The sequence below is a fragment of the Moschus berezovskii genome, chromosome 2 (assembly GCF_049115385.1).
Source record: "Moschus berezovskii isolate FMDL1 chromosome 2, NW_MosBer_1.0, whole genome shotgun sequence".
Lineage (NCBI taxonomy): Eukaryota > Metazoa > Chordata > Mammalia > Artiodactyla > Moschidae > Moschus > Moschus berezovskii.
Window position 1 is genome coordinate 46,020,997 of NC_142461.1, and position 26,270 is coordinate 46,047,266.

A 26,270-nucleotide genomic window follows, 5' to 3' on the forward strand; every position below is an offset into this window, starting at 1 on the left:
TGGGTTGGGTTCTTGATGGCTGAGTCAGGTGATGGAGAGACTAATAATGATCTTAATAGTTATTACGTGTTAAATGCTGACTGTGGGACGAGAATTGTGCAAAGTATTTTACATGTATTAACTGAATCCCCATAATAGCCTTAGTGTTAATAATAATATGTTAGTCACTCAGTCATGTCCGACTGTCTGCAACCTCGTGGTCTGCAGCCTCCCAGGCTCCTCTGTCCATGGACTTCTCCAGGCAAAAATACTGGAGTGGTTGCCATTCCCTTCTCCAGGGGATTTTCCTGGAAAACTCACGTTTCCTGCATTGCAGGCAGATTCTTGACCATCTGAGCAAACAGGGAAGTCCATAATAGCCATATGGAGGTATTATTATTATTCCCATTCCACATATGAGAAAATGGAGCCTCAGTGAGATTAAATAACTTGACCAAGGTCACAGTTAGTAAGTGGGGGTCATTTGAGCGCAGGCAGTCTGATTGTGGAATGTGTGCGGTTGAGGACTAGTCTCGTTCCCACCTCTGGCTGGACTTCAGTGGTTATTTTCTAAGGTGAGTGGCATGAGGAAGTGACACTCAGCATGCTCAGCATTCTCTGCAGGATCAGGTTTACCCAGATCAATAAGCAAGGCATTCGGCTTCTTACCGCTGAGGTCTGCTTTCCTGTTGGGGAAGGTGCCTCCGTAGTAGAATGTCGTGTGGGATTTGTCATGCAGGAGCCAAGACTGATCGAAGAGGGCACGCCTGAGCGTCCTCCTGGAGGTTTGCTGTGCTTTTTCATGGTGGCTTTCTTTTGAAGCATGGATACAACGGTGATTGTCTTTTGACGTGTCCTAGGGAACGACAGATATGCATTCCTGAACACAAGTTTTGCAAAGGAACAGAGCCGGTTCCTCTAACAGTCAGATCTTGTGGCTAGACTTGTGATTCCAAGGATGAAATCTTCTTAGCAGCCTGGGAAGAAAAACATGGTTATTGTGGCCAGATCTCTAATGCTGTTTATTACATTCATAAAATGTTTTATTGTTGGTGATAGAAAGAATGACATTTAGCCATGCCTGACGTATAGTGCTTTCTTGAAAAAAATTAAAAATCAAAATGAAGCTCTAGTATCATTGTCTTTTCTTTTTGGCAGACTTCTTTCTTTTAACACAGTAAAATATACATAACATAAATGTATCATTTTAACCATTTTTAAGTGTATAGTTCTGTGGCATCAAGTATATTCATGCTAGTAACACTGTTTTTATCCATCATAAAATGTCTCTTCCCTCCTACTATGTGGTACTTCTCTTCTCCCCCTTTCCTGTCTCATTGGCACATGACCTTCTTGTAAGTCATGTGTGTTTATTCAAGATAGGAGCACGCGTTATCTATGCTTCTCTGTTGTACAGACACACACACACAGGCCTTAGAGTTTCAAAAGTTTATTTTTTTCACTCGGTTGCACCGAGTTTTAGCTGTGCCATGTGAACTCTTAATTGCAGTATGTGAGATTTGGTTCCCTGACCAGTGGTTGAACCTGGGTCCCCTGCATTGGGAACACAGTTTCTTAGCCACTGAAGTACTACGGGAGTCCCTAAAAAGCATTTTTACATTTTTACTGATTTAATCCTCATAGCAACCTTGAGAGGTGTGTGTGATAACAGCTCTATTTTACATAAGAGGTAATTCAGGCTCAAAGTTAAGTTTCTTGGACGTGCTAATCACAGCCAGCAAGATACAGGACTCAAAACAAGGCTTTTCCAACTCTAAGACCAAAAGCTCTTCTTTTCTAGAGATGACTAGAGATACCTAGATGGAGTGAAGAGTGTAGAGAGGATCTGTGGTTAAGTGAGATTGGAAAACCACAAGTTAAAGTTAAACCAGCTCTTCTACTACAGAACTTCTCAAATGGTCCTTGGTTAAACGTTCACTGTGCCTCTCTGGGAGGAGAATGCGGTGCACAGCATTTCCCCAATTTTTTTTTTCCCCATGGAGCATCTGGCAGTGCTAGAGTTCTACCAGTTGCACCCTGAAAAACAGGGATCAATAGGCTCAAAGTGTTAACACTTTTCTCTTCTCTGGAGGACCCCAAGAAATGGTGACAGGAGAAAGTATCATCTCCAAAGTCAAGAAGAACAATGACAGAGAGTGAAAGTGAAGTCGCTCAGTCATGTCTGGCTCCTTGTGACCCCGTGGACTGTAACCTGCCAGGTTCCTCTGTCCATGGGGATTCTCCAGGCAAGAGTACTGCAGTGGGTTGCCATTTCTTCCTCCCAGGAATCTTCCCGACCCAGGGGTTGAACCTGGGTCTCCCGCATTGCAGGCAGACTCTTTACCCTCTGAGCCATCAGGGAAAGGGGACCCCCATTAGAAATGGTACCTCTGTCTGGGTTTCATCTTCCTGCCAGGGCTGCTTCCTGAGTGGTGGCAAGCGAGTCCCCTGGCTGCCATGGTCCTTGGCTATAGAGCCCTGGTCCACTTGTCCACCAGCTCCAGCTTCCCCTTCATCCAGGTCCCGCTGACCTGCAAAGGTGAACAGTGGGTCATCTTCGCAAGCCCAAATATGAGTATGACGCTGTTAGCTGCTTCCAAACTACCTCCCTTCTTGCTTTTCTGAGAAACAGTGTTGATCAAGGCCCTTGTTCCTCCGCCCTCCTGATTTCTATATTTCTACTAGTGTCTCTATGGAAGTGGCAGCCAGCTCAGTGGAACAGACTGTTCTGGGAGTCAGGAGCTCAAGGTTGAGTCATTTCTTGGACTCAGTTTCCTCATCGGTATATGATAGCCTTTTGTCAACTGTGAGGGGCTAGGGGATAACTGAGGTGTGATGATGGTGGGATGACCACCATCTGCTCTGTTGTCACTGAGATGCTCAGTCTGAAGCACTTGATTTCTGGGACTGTCTACTGGTCGTTACCTTGTGGAGAAACTCAGACGATCCTCTGCGGTGGGACGGCTGCTTAGCAAGCTGCACTTACCCTGTCTGTGCAACCCCCAGGAAGGATCTGAGTCAACGGATGACTCCAGCATAGTGAACAAATCTTTCGTCGATGGTTTAAAGGGTCCTGCAGCTATTTTCATCACTTACTCAAGGTAGATTTATTGCTGAAATAGTCTGGCAAACCTTCCTTGTTTGGAGCTGCTGTAGCAACACCTCAAATCTCTGCTTGTGGCTCTGAGGCATGATGTAGGGTTGTCTTTCAACCAGGGGCTCTGGAAGCCCTCAGGGGCTCTGTGTATGTAGGAGCACTGGACTTTTGGAGGCTCGTGGCCAGCCTTACCATCCCCCTGTATTCCCCAACCTTCTTCATTCCCTACGTCATCTGCATCCTTGGTGTCACTGGGTCAATAGTCAAGTGCCCACCTATGGAGCTCCCCTTGCAGCTCCCCCTCCTCTGCCCGCTGGCTTCTGAAGGTGACCTTGGCTCAGAGCTGGTGCTGAGGGTGTTGGTGGAGCAGATGCACCGTCACGCTTAGGTTCGGGGGCTCTGCTCAGTTTAGTGACCCAGGGAGCCCCTCTATCTGCCTGTCCCCAAGAAGACCACAGCTGCATATAGGATGCAGCACTAAAGACCTTTTTATGTGTTTAGAATGATCCTTTGAGGTCAAGCCAGGCTTCAGGGCCATCCTTCCTGGTCAGATGCACTTGGTAGCTTCTACCAGCATTTCTAAGGGTATAGGAAGTGAAACTCTGGCCAGATGGCTGTTGACCTGCTGAATGGTCTTACATGGCAGACTGCCTAACCTGGGGCAGGGTGTTTTGCGTAGGAGGATACAGAGAGGGATTCTTCCTTTTGGCTGTATCCCAGGTGATATTGAATATATGACTCAATCTTTGTGAGGGAAACCAAGATTTTTCTCAGCAAATGTCAGCTCAGGCTCATTTGTCTATGCTTAACAGAAACAGGTTAGCAAGCAAGGTATGGGAAGTTTCAGTTCTGTTCCAATTTTAGTATATGTGCTGCCGAAGCGAGCACGAAGTTTCAGTTCTGAAAGGAGACCACACCATGTGCTCTATCTCAAATATAGGTTCAGATTACTCAAATAGTGTGAATGGGGGTAATAATTTAGAGCTCTTAGACAGTTTTGGACCTATATCTTCTATGATTTTTTTACAACCCAGAGAGGGTGGAATGCAGATAGCATTGCTCCCATTTTACAGATAAGCAAACTAAGGATGCATGAAGCATAAGTAACTTAGCCAACATCACACCGTTGGGGGATCTGAGATTTGTGGCCAGGGCTTTTGCTACTTTCTCCAGTACAGTGTCTGGTAAGGAGAAGGAGGCCAACGGGAGATAAAATTAAAACCTATAAAACCATCAGTCAGGGTTCAAGATATAGTCTGAGCTATTTTTCCTTCTTTACACGTTGATTTTTGGTCCTTATGATCATAGGCAATTGGGTGTTACAAATATGTTTAAAAAACACAAGGTAGGGATGTCTATAACTAACAAATATTGAGCACTCTGTGTGTCAGATACTGCATATCCCATTTGAGTCCCAAGGTGGGTATGGTCATCTTCGTTTATAAATGAAAAAACTGAGGCCCATACTGTTCACAGGTTCAGAAGGCAAGAATACATAGCTTTTCTTCCAAGGAGCAAGAGTCTTTTAATTTCATGGCTGCAGTCACCATCTGCAGTGATTTTGGAACCCAAGAGAATAAAGTCTGTCACTGTTTCCATTGTTTCCCCATCTATCTGCCATGAAGTATGGGATTGATGCCATGATCTTAGCTTTTAGAATGTTGAATTTTAAGCCAGCTTTTTCACTCTCCTCTTTCACTTTCATCAAGAGGCTCTTTAATTCCTCTTTGCTTTGTGCCATAAGGGTGGTGCAATATGCATATCTGAGGTTATCGATATTTCTTCTGAGAGTGAAAAAGGCATAAGAAATAATCTAAAATCGAAACTCTAGACATGCACTGTCCAATACAGTAGCCACTAGCCACATGTAGTCATTTAGATGTAAATTAATTAAGTGAAGTCGCTCAGTCATATCTGACTCTTTGCAACCCCATTGACTGTAGCCTACCAGGCTCCTCTGTCCATGGGATTTTCCAAGCAAGAATACTGGAGTGGGTTGCCATTTCCTACTCCAGGAGATCTTCCCGAACCAGGGATTGAACCTGGGTATTAATTTAAATTAATTAAAAATAAATAAAAATTTAAATCTCATTTTCATAGTCACACTACCTACTTTTCAAGTGCTCAATAGCCACATGTGGCAAGTGGCTACTATATTGGAACTGGGCACTGTATATATATATATATGCAAAACATTCCATCATTGCAGAAAGTACTATTGGATGGTGCTGGTCTAGACTAACTCCCTCATTTTATAGGTGAAGACAAGGAAACCAAGACTCTCTAGACCTTATTTTTAAAAACTTCATTTTATGCTGTTAAAAATCCCAATATTTGAGATCTGGTTTGATAAAATCAACATGTACCTTGTCCAAAAGATTTTCCTTGTTGAATCCAAAATGGAGGGAAGACAGGCAGGAGATGGTATTTGGGGGGTACACCTGAAAGGTCCTGTTGTGGCCTGAGATTCTTTGGTACATTAAGTTGACTGTCCTGAAGCAGCACAGAATCCTTGATGTATCCTGAAGAGTAGGTCAGGAGTTATTGGTAGAAACAATGGTTGTCAGCCTAGAGGCCTTGATGGTAACTACAAGTTTCCCCACTTTCATTAGTCTTAGTTTTGGACATTGCCCATTAAGAAAGAAATTAGAAGATGGAAGAGATTAAAAAATCAGATAGAACCCATAAAGGGTTCTCTATCCAATGTCTTGGGTGCCTCTGGTTCTGTACCATATATATGTTTCTTCCACTCCACCATTCCCAGGAATTGGGTTCCCCTGGTGGAAGGAACATGGCTGTTTTCTTGGGGTTGGGTAAAAGGCTCCTCCTGCCTTAGATGAAGTCTCAAGGTTTCTCCTGGATGTACCTGGCTTACTTCTGTAAACTCTGTGATTCTCAATCCATTCTACAAGTATTTATTGAGGGCTTACCAATGGTCCCGCCTCTCTGCTAGGTAGGAACTATGGCAAGAGGCCCAAGAATGCACGGACACATGGACCTTTCCTTAAACCACACCTTGTAGCCACATGACTTTCATAGAAAGGTCTGAGACATCTTTTGATATTAAAAAGGACTTTCCTCCTTGAAGATTTTGGGCCTGGGCTATGGGGCAGTGGCCTGCCCTGCCCTCTGCAGCACCTAACAATAATCATATCTCTGGTTAAGAGGCTCTTTCTCACAAGCGTTAGATAAATGAAACTGCCTGGAACTGTGGGCCAGCCATGAAGGGTAAACCAATTACCGGGCAAGCCCACAACTCTCATTTTCCTTCAAGTCATCATTTAACTGGGGAGAGAGTTGTTTTCTCTTCTCTCCCAAAGTAAACCTATAAAGCAAGAGAGAGTCAGTCTTCCCCTGGTCCCGTCTGTTTGTTGGTGCTGAAGAGATGGCAACTAGCCAGGCAGGCTTTGGCAGATCCTACTGCTCACCCTTGTCTTCCCCAATAGGTTTGCCAAATACAATATGGGATGTCCAGTTTAAGTTGAATTTAAGATAAACAATGAAAATCATTTTTTTTTAAGTAGGAATATGTACAAATATTGTAAGTTTCACTTTTTTTCTTTTTTTTGGTTAGTGCCTCTGTGTGTGTGTACGTGCACATGTGTAAGTGCTAAACTGGCAATTCTAGTTTCCAGCCACTGCCTGCTTTTATTTTCAAGCCTTCACAGAGTGTGATTGGGGTGTCTGTTCAGCAGCAGGGTGTCTCTCTGGTGGGTAGTGCTGGAGAGCCACCATCTTCGAGGAGAAAGTCTAACATTTCTACGTCTTAGGGGATCTTAGGTCCCCTTCGAAGGGGAAGCAGTGGTGTTGGGAAGATTGTGGTGTCGGAGGTGTGGACAGGACCTGGTTCCGGTCTCAGCACTGCTTTTGGCTGAATGACCTTGGACATATTACTTTACCCTTTGGGGCTCTCTTTCCTTCTCTTGTAAAAGATCAAGATTGAACTGGAGGATGTGGAGTCTCTGAGTGAGCAGGCCTGGGATGTGTGTTTTGCTCCGGATGAAGGGCCTGAGGCTGCTGAGGGCCGTTAGAGGGAAGGCAAGACTTCAGGCTGCTGTCCCTCTGCAAATGTAGGAGAGGCGAAAGATGTGATGGTTGCTTGCAGGCTAACAAGATCGAGCACCTTTAACACAGAATTGGGCCTGAAATTCTGATGTTTCAGACACTCATGGAAAACACATGCTTGCACCAGAATGCGGGGCGGGGCAGCTCAGGGCACACCTCCTCCCACGTCCCCACTGACCTGCACATTGGAGCTTGTATATGGTGCCAAGGGGCCACGTCCGCAAGAGGCCGCGGAGGTATCTCTTGGCTGAGTACCCAGGTTGGATCTGCCGCCGGCCCTGGCTCTCTGGTTGGCTTCGGAAGTGAAGATACGGCTGCCAGGCTCTGTCCTGCTCTCTCTGTGGGGACACCAGTCAGGAAACAGCAGGGCTGCTGAGCCCGGAGCCCCCCAGTGATACAGTCTGGCTAGCACAACCATCCTCATCAGTAATCCGGAGACTCCTGATAGATGCTGGAAGACACCAGAAACGGATGCCACGGCCAACAGACATAAACTAAGAGCCCACGGAGCAAAGCTCTGAAAGCCCCCTGAGGATATGCAGTTGGAAGGAGAAGGAGAAATGAGAACTACCAGACCCCATCTTAAGACAGAGCATCAGAAAAGGATAAAGAGCCTCGAAGGAAAACAGAGTATTTAGTTTAGCCTGTGGAAATCAGTACCTTAAAAGTAGCTCTGTACGGTTGTGGGAAAGACAGCTTGACAAGTCAGTGTTAGCATTCTATGTTTGCCATAGGAGTAATGGGACAGACAAGCTCTGTCCGTGTTCAAGGGGAGCACTGCATTTTGAAAATATCTGGCTCTGCAGCATTTCATTTCAGCCAGGGAGAAGTTTCTGGACACCTTCCTGCTAAAGCCACTGTAAGTCATCATGGCAGATAAATGTGAATAATAACATCTTACGTTTGGCTAGGTAGGGCTTTATATAAATACAAGTAACTTTTACCTCGTTATAATCCTTTAAGGTAGATGAGTTAATATCATAACCACTAAGATGAGGCAGAAACTCCCTGAAGCACAAGAATAGCAAACATGTGGTACTTGTGTTGAGGTCTCTTTTCATCCCTGTGGAGCCTGTCAGACATCACCAATCAATCACAGCACTCTTGACTGATGAACTGATTGTGATCTCAGCATCCTTCTCTTTTAAAAACTGAGGCAAAATTTATATTTAATAATATGCACAGAGCTTAAATATTCAATTTAGTACAACCTGACAATTCAATCATACACCTTTGTAGCCACCACACAAAATAAAATATAGAACACTTTTATCAGCCCAGAAAATTCCCTCATGCCACTTTCTAGTCAATGTCTGCATACACACCAGGTAATCACCATTCTTAGGTACAGTTAGTAAGACACTGGCCTGAGTTTCTCTGCCATATCCTGGCAAATTTACCGGTGAAGGTTTATAGTTTAACAAAAAAAGAGAAAGGAAACAAGAAAAATATGGCAATTTAAAAACTGATTGATGGGTGAGAGGAAGGTTTTAGGGTTTGGGTGCTTGCCCTGCTACACAAAGCTGTGATTTGTTCACATTCTGATTAATTCAGGAGATGGAAATGCCACAGAGTGGACGCCCACAGCCATCGCTGAGGATTCAAGACCGCCAGGGACTTCTCTTTAGCTTAAGAGAGGGCTGGACTGCCAAAGTCCATTAAATGAAGGAATTCCTCTGCTGGGAAGAGATAAACAGGTATCCAAGGCCTTCATTCACTCATTCACTTATCAAACAATTCTAATGCCAGGCACTGGAGAAAAAGCAACAAAAAGAAGCAGATCTATAACTAATAAATAAATTCAGTAGAAGGTAAAAGAAAGCATGGCTTATTATTCAGTTGACTCTATTTTCTTGGAATTTGTTAATTAAATGAATGATTGGAATCCAAGCACAGAACGTCAAGTGGTCCTTGATGTCTAGACAGTTTATATGGCAAAAAAAAGTTTACTTCAAGTGCAAACAGAGCCTGAGAAATTCAGCCCCACTTGAGGCTTTTTCCAAAGAACATGAGGGAGTGAGTTGTAGGGAGGGCCGTGAACTCAAAGTGACTTAAGTTCTTTCACTCACTCCATTTTTTTCATTCGTCGTGTAGCAAGAATTTGTTGAGCACCTTCTATGTGCCAGGCACCGTGTTAAGCCCTGTAATATGGAGCCATCATAATAAGGCCTTTTCTGGACGAACTGGAACTTCATTTCCTCCCATAAATCTTTGCTTTCAATGATTCTGCTCTAAATGTGATAAGACCAAGGCTCCTCTGAGATGCTGTGGCCCTGAGCAGATTGCATGATACACTGTCTGAAGTGGACAAGAGCTCCTTGTTTCTCAGCAGTGTGCATTTCTGGAACTCCTGCTTGGTTCTGGAGCTTTACTGGGCTGCTTGCTCAATGGGGCAGAGAATTGGGAAATTCCTCATCCTGGAATTTGGCCCATCTTGGTACACTTTTGCTTCAAGTTTGAAGGCTGATCTTGGCCTCTGTGTTTGTTTCCTATTGCTACTGTAACAGATTACCACACATTCAGTGACTTTATTTTTAAATTATTATTATTTTTTGGCCTTGCCACTTGGCTTGCAGGATCTTAGTTCCCTGACCAGGGGTTGAATCTTGGGTAGTGGAGTGAAAGCACTGAGTCCTAACCACTGGACACCAAGCAATTCCCCTTGTAGTGGCTTTAAGCAATACAAATTTGTTATTTTACAGTTTTGGAGATCAGAAGTTTGAAATGGGTTGCACTGGATAAAATCAAGTGTTACAGGGCTTTCCGGAGGCTCTAGAGAGGAATCTATTCCTTTGCTTTTCCCAGTTTCTAGAGGCCGCCTACATTCATTGGCCTGTGACCTTTTCCTGCATCTTCCAAGCCAGCAACAATGGGCTGAGTCCTTCTCATGCTGCCGTCTCTCTGGTTCTCTCTTTTGATTCTTTCTTCCATGTTTAAGGATCCCTGTGAATATACTGTGAAAATGTGAATCGAGAAATTCCAGATGTTCAAGCAGGTTTTAGAAAAGGCAGAGGCACCAGAGATCAAATTGCCAACATCCGCTGGATTATGGAGAAAGCAAGAGAGTTCCAGAAAAACATCTATTTCTGCTTCATTGACTATGCCAAGACCTTTGACTGTGTGGATCACAATATACTGTGGAAAATTCTGAAAGAGATGGGAATACCAGACCACCTGACCTGCCTCTTGAGAAACCTGTATGCAGGTCAGGAAGCAACAGTTAGAACTGGACATGGAACAACAGACTGGTTCCAAATAGGAAAAGGAGTACGTCAAGGTTATATATTGTCACCCTGCTTATTTAACTTATATGCAGAGTACATCATGAGGAACGCTGGGCTGGAAGAAGCACAAGCTGGAATCAAGATTGCCGGGAGAAATATCAATAACCTCAGATATGCAGATGACACCACCCTTATGGCAGAAAGTGAAGAGGAACTCAAAGTCCTCTTAATGAAAGTGAAAGAAGAGAGTGAAAAGGTTGGCTTGAAGCTCAACATTCAGAAAACGAAGATCATGGCATCTGGTCCCATCACTTCTTGGGAAATAGATGGGGAAACAGTGGAAACCGTGTCAGACTTTATTTTTTGGGGCTCCAAAATCACTGCAGATGCTGATTGCAGCCATGAAATGAAAAGACGCTTACTCCTTGGAAGGAAAGTTATGATCAACCTTAATAATGTATTAAAAAGCAGAGACATTACTTTGCCAACCAAGGTCCGTCTAGTCAAGGCTATGGTTTTTCCCGTGGTCATGTATGGATGTGAGAGTTGGACTGTGAAGAAAGCTGATCGCCGAAGAATTGATGCTTTTGAACTGTGGTGCTGGAGAAGACTCTTGAGGGTCCTTTGGCCTGCAAGGAGATCCAACCAGTCCATTCTAGAGGTGATCAATCCTGGGTGTTCATTGGAAGGACTGATGCTAAAGCTGAAACTCCAATACTTTGGCCACCTCATGCGACGAGTTGACTCACTGGAAAAGACTCTGATGCTGGGAGCGATTGGGGGTAGGAGGAGGCGGGGACAACAGAGAATGAGGTGGCTGGATGGCATCACCGATTCGGTGGACATGAGTTTGAGTGAACTCCGGGAGTTAGTGATGGACAGGGAGGCCTGGCGTGCTGTGGTTCATGGGGTCGCTAAGAGTCGGACACGACTGAGTGACTGAACTGAACTGAACTGTGAATATACTGAATCTGTCCAGATAATCCAGGATAACCTCACTGTTTCAAGCTCATCTGGTTAGTGACCTTAACTTCTCTTTGCCATCTCACCTACTTTATTCATAAATTCCAGGGATTAGGATGTAGACATCTTTGGGGGGCAATTATTCTGCCTACCACAGCTTCTTTAAGTTTTTTTTTCTAGTTTTCTGGTTCCGGTTGGCAGTTTCTCAAATTATGTCTGTGAAATTGGTTGATAAAGTTCACATCTCATTGCATAAATTGAAGCACTGCCAGAGGCCTAAGACCTGCTTAGGTTACTGAAAAGCTCACTCAGGGTTAAACCTGTTCATTTCCAACATGTGGAAAAAGTGGCAAAAAGCGGAGTGAATGTATATTATCTTGGCAATCTCATAAAAGTTTATTTTATAAATGTATAATCATGGTGGAACCACTGGAAGAAAATACATTAGAATTGTAATAACTAAAGATTACAGACAGTTTTTTCTTCTTTCTTTTTTACAGAATCAAAATTTCCATAAAATAGATTATATTTATAAATGGAAAACATGTTAAAAATTGATGTATTGATATTTTATTGCACCCACCGCCCTTACATAATTTCTGCATAGTTCTGTCTTCCTTCTCCAACATGATCCTGGACCTCTAACTACCAAAGATGACTCTAAAACATGAAAGGAGGCAGAAGGGATCCAGGAAGGGAGTTCCTGGAATGGGAAAATACACGACAGCAGGAGGGTGGCTGCTAATGGCTCCAGACATCTCAGGCTTGCCTTGGCTTTGCTAATCAACCCCAGCTTTCAGTTTCTTCTGAAATGAGTGATTAATGTGTACAGAGGGCTCTCTTGCTCTTTTAAAATTGATTAATTAATTCGTTTTTGACTGTACTGGGTCTTCCTTGCTGTGCGGGCTTTTCTCTAGTTGTGGAAAGTGGGGGCTAGTCTTTGTTGCAGTGCTCAGGCTTCTTATTGTGATGGCTTCTCTTGTCGTGGAGCAGGGCTCTAGAGCACAGGCTCAGTGGTTGTGGCACAGGGGCTCAGATGCTCTGTGGCATGTGGGATCTTCCCAGACCAGGGATGGAACCCACATCTCCTGCATCGGCAGGTGGATTCTTTACCACTGAGCCACCAGGGAAGCCCAGAGGGCTCTCTTATCCACATTCCAGTAGGAGTGCATCCTCTAATGAGAAACTTACTCTGGCCCACCGTCTCCTCAGTGTCCTCTGGTCCCCATGTGCAGAAGGGTGAGGGGGTTGCCCTTGCATCTGGCCCCAGCCCCGCACTGGCTGTCATGGCCATGTTATTCCACTCCTGGCAGGCAAGGGTTTTCAGAAGATGGAAGGAGCCCATATGTGCAATGCTCTTGCCTTGCAGATATGCGGTGGCAGGGTACCAGTGTCCCCAGGAAGACAAGAAACACCCGGATCGCCAGCTGCCATCGTACCACAGAGAGTGGCCAGCCTTTGTGTGCAGGAGTCCACAGAGAGATGAAGAGGGAAGTTCAGATATCCCAAGACTGGCAGACAAAGCCATCTGTAACTTGACCCTATACATTTCTCCAGGTAAGAGCCACACCTGTCTAGTTACTCTGACTTTCCTCTGCCACTCTCCTCTCTGGGCCTTCACTGACCTATGCCCAGAGAGTCTCTCTCCAATTATTTTTACCACAAGACTCAGCTCAAATTCTACCTCCTCCAAGATGTCACTCTAGATTTTCCTAGCAAGAAGCAATCACAGTCTCTACTGTCTTCATACCTTGACTGCATATTAATAAATTGTAGTCTGGATCCTCTCCTAGGCTGCCTTGTATCAAGTGTCACGGGGGCACAAATCTGCCTCCCTGATCACATTGCAACCCCACCCCTGCTATGTTCATCTAACAACTATTTGTTGAGAATTTGCCATGTTTCAGGCAATGTTCGAGGCATTATTTAATAACTATTCAAGATGTTAACTCAGAGGAATGGAAATCCCCCAAATATTCCTGTACTTTTCTGCTGACAACTTGTCTCCTCAAGCTGCCCACTCCAGTTAGAAGTCCTTCTCTCCAGAGGAGCAAAGCCAGTTGTCTCCTGCTCTGAGACACAGAGTCCGTGTGCTCTGGCAAAGACCAAGCCTTAGGACAGAGAGTGACTATCATTGTTGTTATACCTATGTAGTAGCCAGACTTGGGGCTGCCAGGTGAGTGCAGCCAGAGTCAAGGTGAGGGTGAGGTGGGGAGGGGAGAGGTGTGTGTCTACTTGAAACTGTGCCTGAAAAGACTTCTCAACTCCAGCCTGACTTTCATCAGTCTTGTGTAAACAGTGCCACTTTCAGCCAGCTCTTTCTCTGCAGGTTTAATTTCTGAGAGTCTATGCAAATGATACTATCTCTCCCAAATATCTTTGGTGGTCACGTGTTACTGAATATCATGCCATTAAGAAGAGAATCATAAAGTTGTTTGAATTTTCCCATAGCTGCAATGTTGTAACAGGGTTTGATTCCTGACCAAACCACTTAGTATCAAAAATTTGACTAGTCATATGCCACAAAATTATTGACTATGCCAAAGCTTTTGACTGTGTGGATCACAAGAAACTGTGGAAAGTTCTGAAAGAGATGGGAATACCAGACCACCAGACCTGCCTCTTGAGAAATCTGTATGCAGGTCAGGAAGCAACAGTTAGAATTGGACATGGAACAACAGACTGGTTCCAAATAGGAAAAGGAGTACGTCGAAGCTGGATATTGTCACCCTACTTATTTAACTTCTATGCAGAGTACATCATGAGGAACACTGGGCTGGAAGAAGCACAAGCTGGAATCAAGATTGCCGGGAGAAATATCAATAACCTCAGATATGCAGATGACACCACCCTTATGGCAGAAAGTGAAGAGGAACTAAAAAGCTTCTTGATGAAAGTGAAAGAGGAAAGTGAAAAAATTGGCTTGAAGCTCAACATTCAGAAAACTAAGATCATGGCATCTGGTCCCATCACTTCATGGCAAATAGATGGGGAAACAGTGGAAACAGTGTCAGACTTTATTTTTTTGGGCTCCAAAGTCACTGCAGCTGGTGACTGCAGCCATGAAATTAAAAGACGCTTACTCCTTGGAAGGAAAGTTATGACCAATCTAGACAGTATATTAAAAAGCAGAGACATTACTTTGCCAACCAAGGTTCGTCTAGTCAAGGCTATGGTTTTTTCAGTGGATGGATGTGAGAGCTGGATTGTGAAGAAAGCCGAGCGCTGAAGAATTGATGCTTTTGAACTGTGGTGCTGGAAAAGACTCTTGAGAGTCCCTTGTACTGCAAGGAGATCCAACCAGTCCATCCTAAAGGAAATCAGTCCTGAATATTCATTGGAAGGACTGATGCTGAGGCTGAAACTCCAATACTTTGGCCACCTCATGCGAGGAGTTGACTCACTGGAAAAGACTCTGATGCTGGGAGGGATTGGGGGCAGGAGGAGAAGGGGACGACAGAGGATGAGATGGCAGGATGGCATCACCGACTCGATGGACATGAGTTTGGATAAACTTCGGGAGTTGGTGATGGACAGGGAGGCCTGGCGTGCTGCGATTCATGGGGTCACAAAGAGTTGGACACAACTGAGTGACTGAACTGAACTGAACTGATGTCACAAAAGCAAAGATAAAACAACTAGAACTGAAATCAGAAAATATGAAGCTTCAGTTCCTGGAAAAACTCAGTATGCTTCGGTTTGGATCTTGGCTCCATCATTTACTAGCTGTCTGGCTTTGGGGAAATTACTTGACCCATCTGTGCCTCAGTGTTTCTGTCAAATAAGGATGATGAAAGTACATACCCTGCATGCAAAAAAAATGAAGTTGAATCCTTACCGTGCACCATAAGTAAAAATTAACTCAAGGTAGAGTTAATAGAAGAGCTAAAACTATAAAACTCCTAGGATAAAACTTAGGGGAAAAGCTTCGTGACATTGGATTTGGTGTTGATTTCTTGGATACGACACCAAAAGAACAGGCAACAGAACAAAAAGTAGATAAGTTGGACTTCATGAAAATGTAAAATCTGAAACGTCCCTGGTGGTTCAGTGATTAAGTCTCCATGGTTCTCTTGCAGGGGGCACGAGTTCGATCCCTGGACAGGGAACTAAGATCCCACATACCATGTGGCCAAAAAAAGAAAATAAAATGTAAAACTCTTCTGCATCAAAGAACACTATCAGGAGTGAAAAAGCCAACCCACAGAATGGGAGAAATTACTTTCAGGTCATATATTTGATAAGGGATTAATATGTAAAATGTATTAAGAACAGTTACAACTCAAAAACAAAAATCAATCCAATTTTAAAGTGGGCAAAAGAACAGACATTTTTCCAAAGAAGATATATAAATGGCCAATAAGCATATGAAAAGATGTTCAATATTACTTGTTATTAAGAAATGCAAATCAAAACCACAATGAGATATCACTTCACACTCATTAAGAGCTATTATTAAAAAATAAACAGAAAATAAGGAGGGTTATTAAAGGTTTGGAGAAATTAAAACCCTTGGGCAAGGCTGATAGGAATGTCAAATGATGTAGTGGCTGCTATGGAAACCAGTATGGTGGTTCTTCAAAAAACAAAAAAATAGAATTATGTATGATCCAGCAATTCTACTTCCGGGTATATACTCAAAAGAATAAAAAGCAGGGGAATAGACAGATATTTGTACACCCATTTTTATAGCAGCATTATTCATAATAGCCAAAATGTGAAAGCAAGCTAAGAGTCCATCAACTGATGAATGAATAAACAAATTGTGGTATATACACATAGTGAAGTGCAATTCAGCTTTCAAAAGAAAGAAAATTCTGATACCTGATACCTGCTACAGTATGAACGAACGTTGAAGACATTATGTTAAATGAAGTAAACCAATCACAAAATACTAAAAGGATAACTACCATATGATTTTACTCTTATGAGGTACATACAGTGGTCCAATTCATAGACACAAAGATTAGAACGATGGAAAATAGGGAATTACTGTTTAATGTGTACAGAGTTTTAGTTTTTCAAGATAAAAAGAGTTTTGGAAATGGATGGTGGTAATGGTTGTATAGCGAGGTGAATGTACTTACTGCCACTCGTACACTTAAACTGATTAAAATGGTAAATGTTACGTTTATGTATATTTTACAATAATAAAAAGTACACATAAAGTTGTTGTGAGGATTAAATGAGATAATTAGTACAAAGTGCTTAGAATGCTGATGGGTATAATACTATTACTTAAGTGTCTGCCTGTTACTTAAGTATTAGCTGTTATTATACATAAATCTCCATCAAATGGTTATACCAGGGAACCAATGGATGAAATACATACAGCCAAGCCTACTGGGTTGTATGTATGGCTTACTTGAATATGTTACTTACAACCCAAGTTGGTTTTAATGAAAATCTGATTTGTGTTCCTAGAGGTATAGCAAAGGGTTTTGAAGGATGTTTTGGAAGAACCAGAGCCCTTAAAAAATTGCTATTAAAGCAGGAGAGATGTTTCTTTTGCTTGGAGCATGTGGAATCTTCAAAATCAGGCCCTCTAGGTTTTAAGAGTGGGGATTTGGGTTCAGTTGTCCAAGCTTTTATTCTAGCTCCACCACTTAGATATATAACTTTGGGAGAGTTAGTTAACCTCAAGCTCCCATTTTTCCTGCTACACTATGGAGGTAATGGTGGCACACTGCTCATAAACTTGTGCTGATTGAGTGTAGTTATAGAGATTAAATGACTGACCTATGCCAAGAATTCAATAAATGTTAGCTATTATTGATAAAACCTTTGACCTCATCATCACGGATGACCCCTGCGTCTCTCCTGATGTTTCCTACTTCTAGTTTGCTAAAAGCTCTAAGTATAGCTGCTCAGGAGCTGCCTAAATGGAGCACACTTAGCAGAAGAAGTGAAGTCAGGTCACACTCCCCTCGCTGCTTTGGTGCCTCTCTTGACACCTTGTTAGCTTCCCCAGTGGCTCAGATGGTAAAGAATCTGCCTGCAATGAAGGAGACCCAGGTTTGATCCCTGGGTCCAGAAGACCCCCTGGAGAAGGGAACAGCAACCCACTCCAGGATTCTTGCCTGGAGAATTCCACGGCAAGCTACAGTCCATGGGTTGCAAAGAGTTGGACATGACTTAAGTGAGTAACACTCTGACACCTTGTTAACGGCCATCAGAGCACTTCTTAGGGACACCATCAAACCAGTAGCAGGTAATTATTCAGTACTTGCAAACAGACTTTGTCTTCCTGATCACCGGCTGAAAGGATAGTGTATTATTCTTCCTACTTTTCTATATCTTTCTATTTTCTATAACGAGCTGACATTATGATTAGGATGGGAAAATAAACTTTATTCAAAAAACATTATCACAATATTACTTGATAAAATCGAAGCCTGAAGTTACCTTTGTGGGCTGCATAATGACTGTAAACACCCATTGGATAGTTAAGCGCTGTGAGTACAGAGATTAGGCAGTATGGAATCAGCGGAGCAAGGCTGACGATGGTTTTAAGTGTGCCTGTGTGCTAAGTTGTTTCAGTTGTGTCCAACTCTTTGCGACCCTATGGACTATAGCCTGCCAGACTCCTCTGTCCATTGGATTCTCCAGGCAAGAATACTGGAGTGGGTTGCTGTGCCCTCCTCCAGTGGGTGTGACCATATTTATAAGGAAGATGACAGATCCAATACAACCTTGGTTGAAACTAGTTATAATAAACTGAATCCTGTTCATCCTTCAATGGGATAAAGAAATGAGATGCTCTGTGAAATGAATTTTTAAGCAAATTATTTTTAATACATTATTTAGTCAAGTACCATGTTAGACATTTAAAAATATTACTGGACTTATAGAATTCTAAAAATATAAGAAGAATAAATGCTAAAGCAAAGAAAATTAGTTACATTTTCTGATGATTTGAGAGGTTGGGGGCGGGAGGAGAAGGGGAAGACAGAGAATGAGATGGCTGGATGGCATCACTGACTCTGTGGACATGAGTTTGAGTGAACTCCGGAAGTTGGTGATGGACAGGGAGGCCTGGCGTGCTGTGGTTCATGGGGTCGCGGAGAGTTGGACACGACTGAGTGACTGAACTGAATTGAACTGAACTGAGGTTTCTGCTAGGCTTCAAAAGCATTATGTTGATTGTTATCTAGATACTACCCCAAATTATGGTTATTGAGATTTCATAGTTATTTGATTTTTAAATACATAATGGAAAGCTGGATGAATTAGAGGCCTCATGGTTATAACTTTGAGAATGTTTGAACAGTATTTCCTTCTGTTTGTTTTTTTTTTAAACCAAAGCAACATATCTGTGTGTATCTAGAAACAGAAGGAAATACTGTTCAAACATTCTCAAAGTTAAAACCATGAGGCCTCTAATTCATCCACCAACTCCCAGAGTTCACCCAAACTCATGTGCATCGAGTGATGCCATCCAGCCATCTCATCCTCTGTCGTCCCCTTCTCCTCCTGCCCCCAATCCCTCCCAGCATCAGGGTCTTTTCCAATGAGTCAACTCTTCACATGAGCATTCAGGTATGACCTAAATCAAATCCCTTATGATTATACAGTGGAAGTGAGAAAGAGATTTAAGGGACTAGATCTGATGGAGTGCCTGATGAACTGTGGATAGAGGTTCGTGACATTGTACCGAAGACAGGGATCAAGACCATCTCCAAGAAAAAGAAATGCAAAAAAGCAAAACGGCTATCTGAGGAGGCCTTACAAACAGCTGTGAAAAGAAGAGAAGTGAAAAGCAAAGGAAAAAAGGAAAGATATACCCATTTGAATGCTGAGTTCCAAAGAATAGCAAGGAGAGATAAGAAAGCCTTCTTCAGCGATCAATGCAAAGAAATAGAGAAAAACAATAGAATGGGAAAGACTAGAGATCTCTTCAAGAAAATTAGAGATATCAAGGGAACATTTCATGTGAAGATGGGCTCAATATAGGACAGAAATGGCATGGACCTAACAAAAGCAGAAGATATTAAGAAGAGGTGGAAAGAATACACAGAAGAACTGTACAAAACAGATCTTCACGACCCAGATAATCATGATGGTGTGAACACTCATCTAGAGTCAGACATTCTGGAATGCAAAGTCAAATGGGCCTTAGGAAGCATCACAATGAACAAAGCTAGTGGAAGTGATGGAATTCCAGCTGAGCTATTTCAAATCCTAAAAGATGATGCTGTGGAAGTGCTGTACTCAATATGCCAGCAAATTTGGAAAACTCAGCAGTGGCCACAGGACTGGAAAAGGTCAATTTCATTCCTATCCCAAAGAAAGGCAATGCCAAAGAATGCTCAAACTACTGCACAGTTGCACTCATTTCACATGCTAGCAAAGTATGCTCAAAATTCTCCAAGCCAGTCTTCAGCAATACGTGAACTGTGAACTTCCAGATGTTCAAGTTGGATTTAGAAAAGGCAGAGAAACCAGAGATCAAATTGCCAACATCCACTGGATCATTGAAAGATCAAGAGAGTTCCAGAAAAACATCTAGTTCTGCTTCATTGACTATGCCAAAGCCTTTGACTGTGTGGATCACAAGAAACTGTGGAAAATTCTGAAAGAGATGGGAATTCCAGACCACCTGACCTGCCTCTTGAGAAACCTGTATGCAGGTCAGGAAGCAACAGTTAGAACTGGACATGAAACAAATAGGGTTCCAAATAGGGAAAGGAGTACGTCAAGGCTGTATATTGTCACCCTGCTTATTTAACTTATAGGCAGAGTACATCATGAGAAGCTCTGGGCTGGAGGAAGCACAAGCTGGAATCAAGATTGCCCAGAGAAATATCAATAACCTCAGATATGCAGATGATACCACCTTTATGGCAGAAAGTGAAGAAGAACTAAAAAGCCTCTTGATGAAAGTGAAAGCTTAAAACTCAACATTCAGAAAACTAAGATCATGGCATCTGGTCCCATCACTTCATGGGAAATAGATGGGGAAACAGTGGAAATAGTGTCAGACTTTATTTTTTTGGGTTCCAAAATCACTGCAGCTGGTGACTGAAGTCATGAAATTAAAAGATGCTTACTCCTTGGAAGAAAAGCTGTGACCAACCTAGACAGCATATTAAAGAGCAGAGACATTACTTTGCCAACAAAGGTCTGTCTAGTCAAGGCTATGGTTTTTCCAGTGGTCATGTATGGATGTGAGAGTTGGACTATAAAGAAAGCTGAGCACTGAAGAATTGATGCTTTTGAACTGTGGTATTGGAGAAGACTCTTGAGAGTCCCTTGAACTGCAAGGAGATCCAACCAGTCCATCCTAAAGATCAGTCCTGAGTGTTCATTGGAAGGACTGATGTTGAAGCTGAAACTCCAATACTTTGGCCACCTGATGCAAAGAGCTGACTCATTTGAAAAGACCCTGGTGTTGGGAAAGATTGAGGGCAGGAGGAGACGGGGACGCCAGAGGATGAAATGGTTGGATGGCATCACCGACTCAATGGACATGAGTTTGGGTAAACTCTGGGAGTTGGTGATGGACAGGGAGGCCTGGCATGTTGCGGTCCATGGGGTCACAAAGAGTTGGACATGACTGAGTGAACTGAACTGAACATGGTCAATATGGTAGATGGATACCTCAGGAAGATGGGAACTTCTTTTTTCCATTGAGCCCAGGTCTAACTAAAAATGAAGCCATCCTCCAAAAGACTCATCCTACTTATAAAGAAGTAAGATTCCTGTTGCCTAGAATATTTCAGCCATATGGACAGGCATCTGAAAACTGTAGAAGGTATTCTTGGTCTGGGCAGTAAGTCAACCTACACATCAGTGTCCACCCAGTAAAACAGAAACAACTCTAAATATTTAAACATAGAAGGAATTTAATTCAGGAAATTGATTACACCAGTGACTAGAAAGCTCAGAAGCCAAAAAGATGTTGAGGGGACACTGAGACTACTAACATCAGGAAGCCAGTCTGACCCCTAGGCTAAAGGGCAGAGGGATTAGCTGGCAAGGTCACCTGGAGGAACCTGGAGCCACAATGGGCCTTCCTGGAGCTGGACCACAGAGGTGATGGAGGTACTTCTCACCACCAGGGGTGGACTGGGAGGAGAGAAATACCCAGGTGTTTCTCTTCTCCCTCTCCAGCCTCCTTCCAATGTTCCGTTCCGTTCCGTTCCGTCGCTCAGTCGTGTCCGACTCTTTGCGACCCCGTGGACTGTAGCCTACCAGGCTTCTCTGTCCATGGGATTCTCCAGGCAAGAATACTGGAGTGGGTTACCGTTTCCTTCTCCAGGGGATCTTCCCGACCCAGGGATCGAACCCGGGTCTCCCGCATTGGAGGCAGATGCTTTAACCTCTGAGCCACCAGGGAACCCAGTGGCAAATTCAGTTAGAAGCCAGTTGACACAGATGTCTGTGGAATTACATGAAGCCTGTGGTCAATCCCACTGTGATACAGAGTGGAGTAAGGTAAGGGTGAGGAGAGGATGTGAAGGCAAACAGGCGAAGGCCTGGCACAGATTCCTGGAGGCCCTCCCAGTCCACAGACAACAGGGTGAAGCGCAAAGCATGAAGAGGTAGGCAGTCTTGGTGTGAATCCGGGCTCTGTTGTTTACTAGCTCTGAGAATTTGGCCAAGTCACTTAACTCCTCCAAGCCTCAGTTTCCTCATCTACAAATGGGGGCAAGAGAAACCACATCTCACAGGTCATTGTGAAGATTTAATGCAATAATAGTTGTAATATAATAATAAGTATTCAACAACAATTGGTTTCCTTTCATCTAAGAATTTATGATTTTTAATATCAAGGGCAATGGGGCTTTTGGTCCAGGTCATTAAGCTTCTTTGAAATATTTTGAAAGAAGGAAAGGGGGCAGAGAAATTTTCCTTTTGGAAGCTCTTCATCGGAGGGATGTGATAAATTGCTCTAATAATGATACTGGGGGATGATTTAAAACACATTAAGGGTATCAGGCATGATTGATTCATTCATTTCACAGCCATTTATGGGTACTCACTATTTTTTTTCTGGAAACTAAGATTTAGATGTGGTTTCTGCCCTCAAGGAGATGGCAACTGACGGACCAGAGATGACTTGCGATCTACGATGGTATGGGAATGCTCATAGAGGAGGGAGCAATGGGATAGCTCTGTCTAGGGAAGTGGGAGAAGCTTCAGTGGGTGATGACAGTGGAGTTGCGTTTTGAAGGATGAAGAGGAGTTTTCCAGATGTAGAGGCATGTGCAAAAGTGTAAAGTTAAAAAAGGGCACATGGTATTAGTGGAATGGTGAGCTCTTCACATGGAAGTGGCCTTGAGGGGTCCATAGTCATGGTGGTGGTTAGAACAAGTGGCAGATATGGCTAGAAATGAAAGAGAAAGCCAGTGCCTGAAGGGCCTGGCATAGAAGTTAACGACTTTATCCTATGGAGAAAGAAAAGCCAGCAGAGACTTTTAAACTAGGGAGTCTCCCACCATCTATGACCTAGAATTTCATGAAGTGACACATCATCCCAGTCTCTCTCATGGCTTCAACCAAAGGGCTGATGCAATGCTCATATATAAAGCAGGGGACATACATACATCTCATAGAGATTAGAAAACATGGGTCAGAAAAACGAGCACAAGGGTTTCCCCTTAATATTAAATTCAGGGTGGAAAAAGTCACTAACTTATCCTGCAGATGCTGAAGGGCTCAAAGTAAATATTTAAAATATTCTCCTTTCCACAAAGCCAAGAATATCAGAGGTGTGAAGATGATGCTTCTGGCTATGAGACAGGATTTCAAAGATGCTGATGAAATGTCTGCTGGCAGGACCTGTCTGAATTCTGAAAAGGACCTTGTGTTATATAATGGAAAGGAAAACACAAAATGATAATGATATAGTCTAGGTGGGTCAAACAGTAAAGAATCTGCCTGCAATGCAGGATACCGGGGTTCCATCCCTGGGTAGGGAAAATCCCCTGGAGGAGGAAATGGCAACCCACTCCAGTATTCTTGCCTGGTCAGTTCCATGGACAGAGGAGCCTGATAGGCTACCATCCATGGGATTACGAAGAGTCAGACATGACTGAGCAACTGTCACTTCAACTCACATGTGTTCCAGAGCCCTTTCATGTAGATTATTTCATTTAAGTCTCATGACAGTGACGTGCCATGAGTACAATCCCATTCTGGAGATGAAGAAATGGAAATCTGAGGGTTTCAGAGCTTCCTAGGATCTGTGAAGAAGTTATACCCAAGTCTGTAGCTGGACTTCTAGACACACAGAACAGAGGCTTCCCTGAGCCCTAGACACTGATCCGCTTACCTGTCTCCTTCCATATGCCAGGATGGCATCTTTGAGGTCCTGAAGTGTGCGCAGTTCAAGATCTGGCCTCTTCCTGTGGCCTTTGGGGCAGTAGGGGCCTTTACTCCTCTCTTCGGGGGTCCATGCTGAAATGGCCAAACCTTCCGAGTAGAGGATCAGGGCGCCTTTTCTAGTGCTAAATGTTTTAGGAAGAAAAAGTCTCCATGTGTGCTGGTCAGCGTTGCCCTCATCCTGTGGTTTGTTGACCAGGATGTAATCTTCCGGGGACTTCCAGTTCAAGTAATCCTGCAGTAGAAACAAAGCACCTTAAATTGGTCCACAGTGAAAGGCCCTTTCACAGCAAATACTGCCTGGGCAAGTGTTTAACATGTTGTCTGTGACTGGTTTTCTCTGAATTGCTCACATGGTATCACGAAGTCTTTTTTTTTTTAATTTTCATTTATTTATTTTTTAACACCGAAAACATTTTGAATTGGGGTATAGCCAGTTAACAATACTATGATAGTTTCAGGTGAATAGTGAAGGGAATCAGCCATATATATGCATGTATCCATTCTTTTCCTAACCCCCACACTCCTCTTAGCAACTGATTTTGTTCTCCAACTCTCAGAGTTAGTAGAACCCAGGACATGGTTTTCTCTTTTACCCCATATAACTTTCAAGAGAGTCTTTTTATGCCTGGAGGCTTGAATAGGGTAGAATGTGGCTTCTAGGCCAGTTAAAATTTCCTGGTATGCAAGGAAGTAGTCAGAATTACCAAGGGCAGCAGATAACTTTGAAATTAGACCTGGAGTAGCTGGCAGTTTAAATGGGAGAAAACCATTCCAACCCATCACTTAAACTATATGCAGGGAGAATTTCTATACATTCCAGATGCTATGTAATGTTACCTAATTTGGCTGTTTAGGAGCCTATAAAGTAGTTACATATCTTGTAAGTAAGTGAATGCCATTGGCCACAGAGGTCCTTTGAAACTTTATATGTCTTTTAATACAGCGAAGGTCAAATATCATGACAAACTACCATGACAATGGAAATCTCTGTGTGATCCAAAAATTTTCAAAGCACCCCCAGTGGATTTCTTATTCCTGGCAGGATTCAATGAAATAAAATTCCAGTACAACAAAGGAATTTTGCCACCTCTTTAAAACTCTTCTAAAATGGAAAAAAAAAATTTTTTTTTTTGCTTGTATTAAATATGAGTCCTTATGGGTTGAATTCCAGAAGGTTCAAGGAAGCCATTGAATTGGCGTGAACACACTCAGCATTTCAACCACAGAACACGATGTCTAAAATCCCAAACAGCCATCAGCTTGCCTAGAACTCAGGTGGAAAGTCTGGTCTTGTACCAAACCACCCCAGTTCTAGACCATGTGGAATCTCCTCTGGTCTAAAGCAAATGAGGCCATAAATCAGTGAGGGAGGGGGAGGACAAGGGCCCAGGTGGCCACTTCCGTGGGTCAAGCAAACTACCTTATTTTCTTGAGTTTCACCAAGGAGGAGGGATGATCTCTCGGCGACCCCCACCACCTCAGAAACAAAACCAACTAAAACACACAGGGCTCAGCCCCAAGTGAAAAAACAGAACATTCCCCTCCCATCCCCCAAAATGCTTTTATTCATCGGTAAGACTCACCTCCGGTTCAAAGTAGACTTCTAATTTCTGTTTGTTCTGGACCAGCTTGCCGTGTCCCCGGCTCAGGAGGGAGAGGGTGAACATGGTTTTCCTCTGAGCACCCTTCTCAAGGGCAGTTCATCTTGGTTTAGAAGGCTGAAAACTGGTCACACCTCAGGGTTTCCTGAGCTCAGCAGTGAGCCCAAGAAGACCACAAACACTGGGCCTTTTATGAAATACATTTTTTTCCCTCGTACAGCAGCTTCTTAATAACAACTAGCCACACAGTTTCGACAGTGTGTGTCTTTGTCGGGAGAAAAAATAAACCACACACCCAGATTCCTCAAGCCCTGGATTGTCTGCTCTTTGGGCAGCCCTCTCTCTCCTCTTCGCCTGCACCCTTGTTGTGCCCTGGTCCTGTTGCTCGGGTACCGGCTGTGTGCATCGGCAGATCTGGGCCACCGGCACCCTCCTTCTCACTGTGACCGGAGGTTGTTTCCTGGTTGCTATGGCAGCACAGGGACGTGAAGTCCCTTAAGCCAGACTAGGCAAGGCAGGGACTGTTGAGGGTACGGTTCACACCCTGTGGGGAGGGAGGGTCAACTGTCGAGGGCAGGCTCAGATTTCGGGATGGGGGGCATGTTGGGATAATTTTTCTGTTACAGGACTTGTCCTGCTGGTAAAGAGTGTCTCCCCCTTCTTCAGATATGAGAGCCTTTCACTGTCAACCAAGCATTAACAGACTCAGAGGGGTCGTCTAGGTCACCTAAAGAGATCCGTGACGCTTTCCTTGGCTGAGCTCCAGCGTCTTCTCAGCTGGACATGAGGCCCCTTTTTCTGGTAGTTGCTGCTTTGCAGGAATGAGTGCAGGATACTTGGACTCTCGAGATTCCTCTGCATACCTGGATCTCACTTGGGCAACTCCCGTCTCTAGAGGGGCTTCCGTGGTGGCTCAGATGGTAAAGAATCTGCCTACAATGCAGGAGACCTGGGTTTGATCCCTGGGTCAGGAAGATCCCCTGTAGGAGGAAATGGCAACCCACTCCAATA

At 43.6% G+C, this 26,270-nt stretch overlaps 1 protein-coding gene across 2 annotated transcripts in view; it reads right to left on the bottom strand.

Moving 5' to 3' along the window:
- Positions 1-25,601, bottom strand: part of KIAA2012 (KIAA2012 ortholog) — a 124,275-nt gene extending 98,674 nt beyond the window's left edge. For both annotated transcript variants that reach the window (XM_055397522.2, XM_055397521.2), the window contains exons 1-6: positions 25,242-25,601; positions 23,606-23,890; positions 7,320-7,479; positions 5,443-5,598; positions 2,368-2,510; positions 649-835 (exon numbers count right to left, since the gene is read on the bottom strand). In XM_055397522.2, the coding sequence (XP_055253497.2) occupies positions 649-835; positions 2,368-2,510; positions 5,443-5,598; positions 7,320-7,479; positions 23,606-23,890; positions 25,242-25,325 (1,015 nt within the window). In that variant the 5' untranslated portion in view covers positions 25,326-25,601. The remainder of the gene's footprint in view (positions 1-648; positions 836-2,367; positions 2,511-5,442; positions 5,599-7,319; positions 7,480-23,605; positions 23,891-25,241) is intronic.
- Between the last annotated feature and the right edge of the window lie 669 nt (positions 25,602-26,270).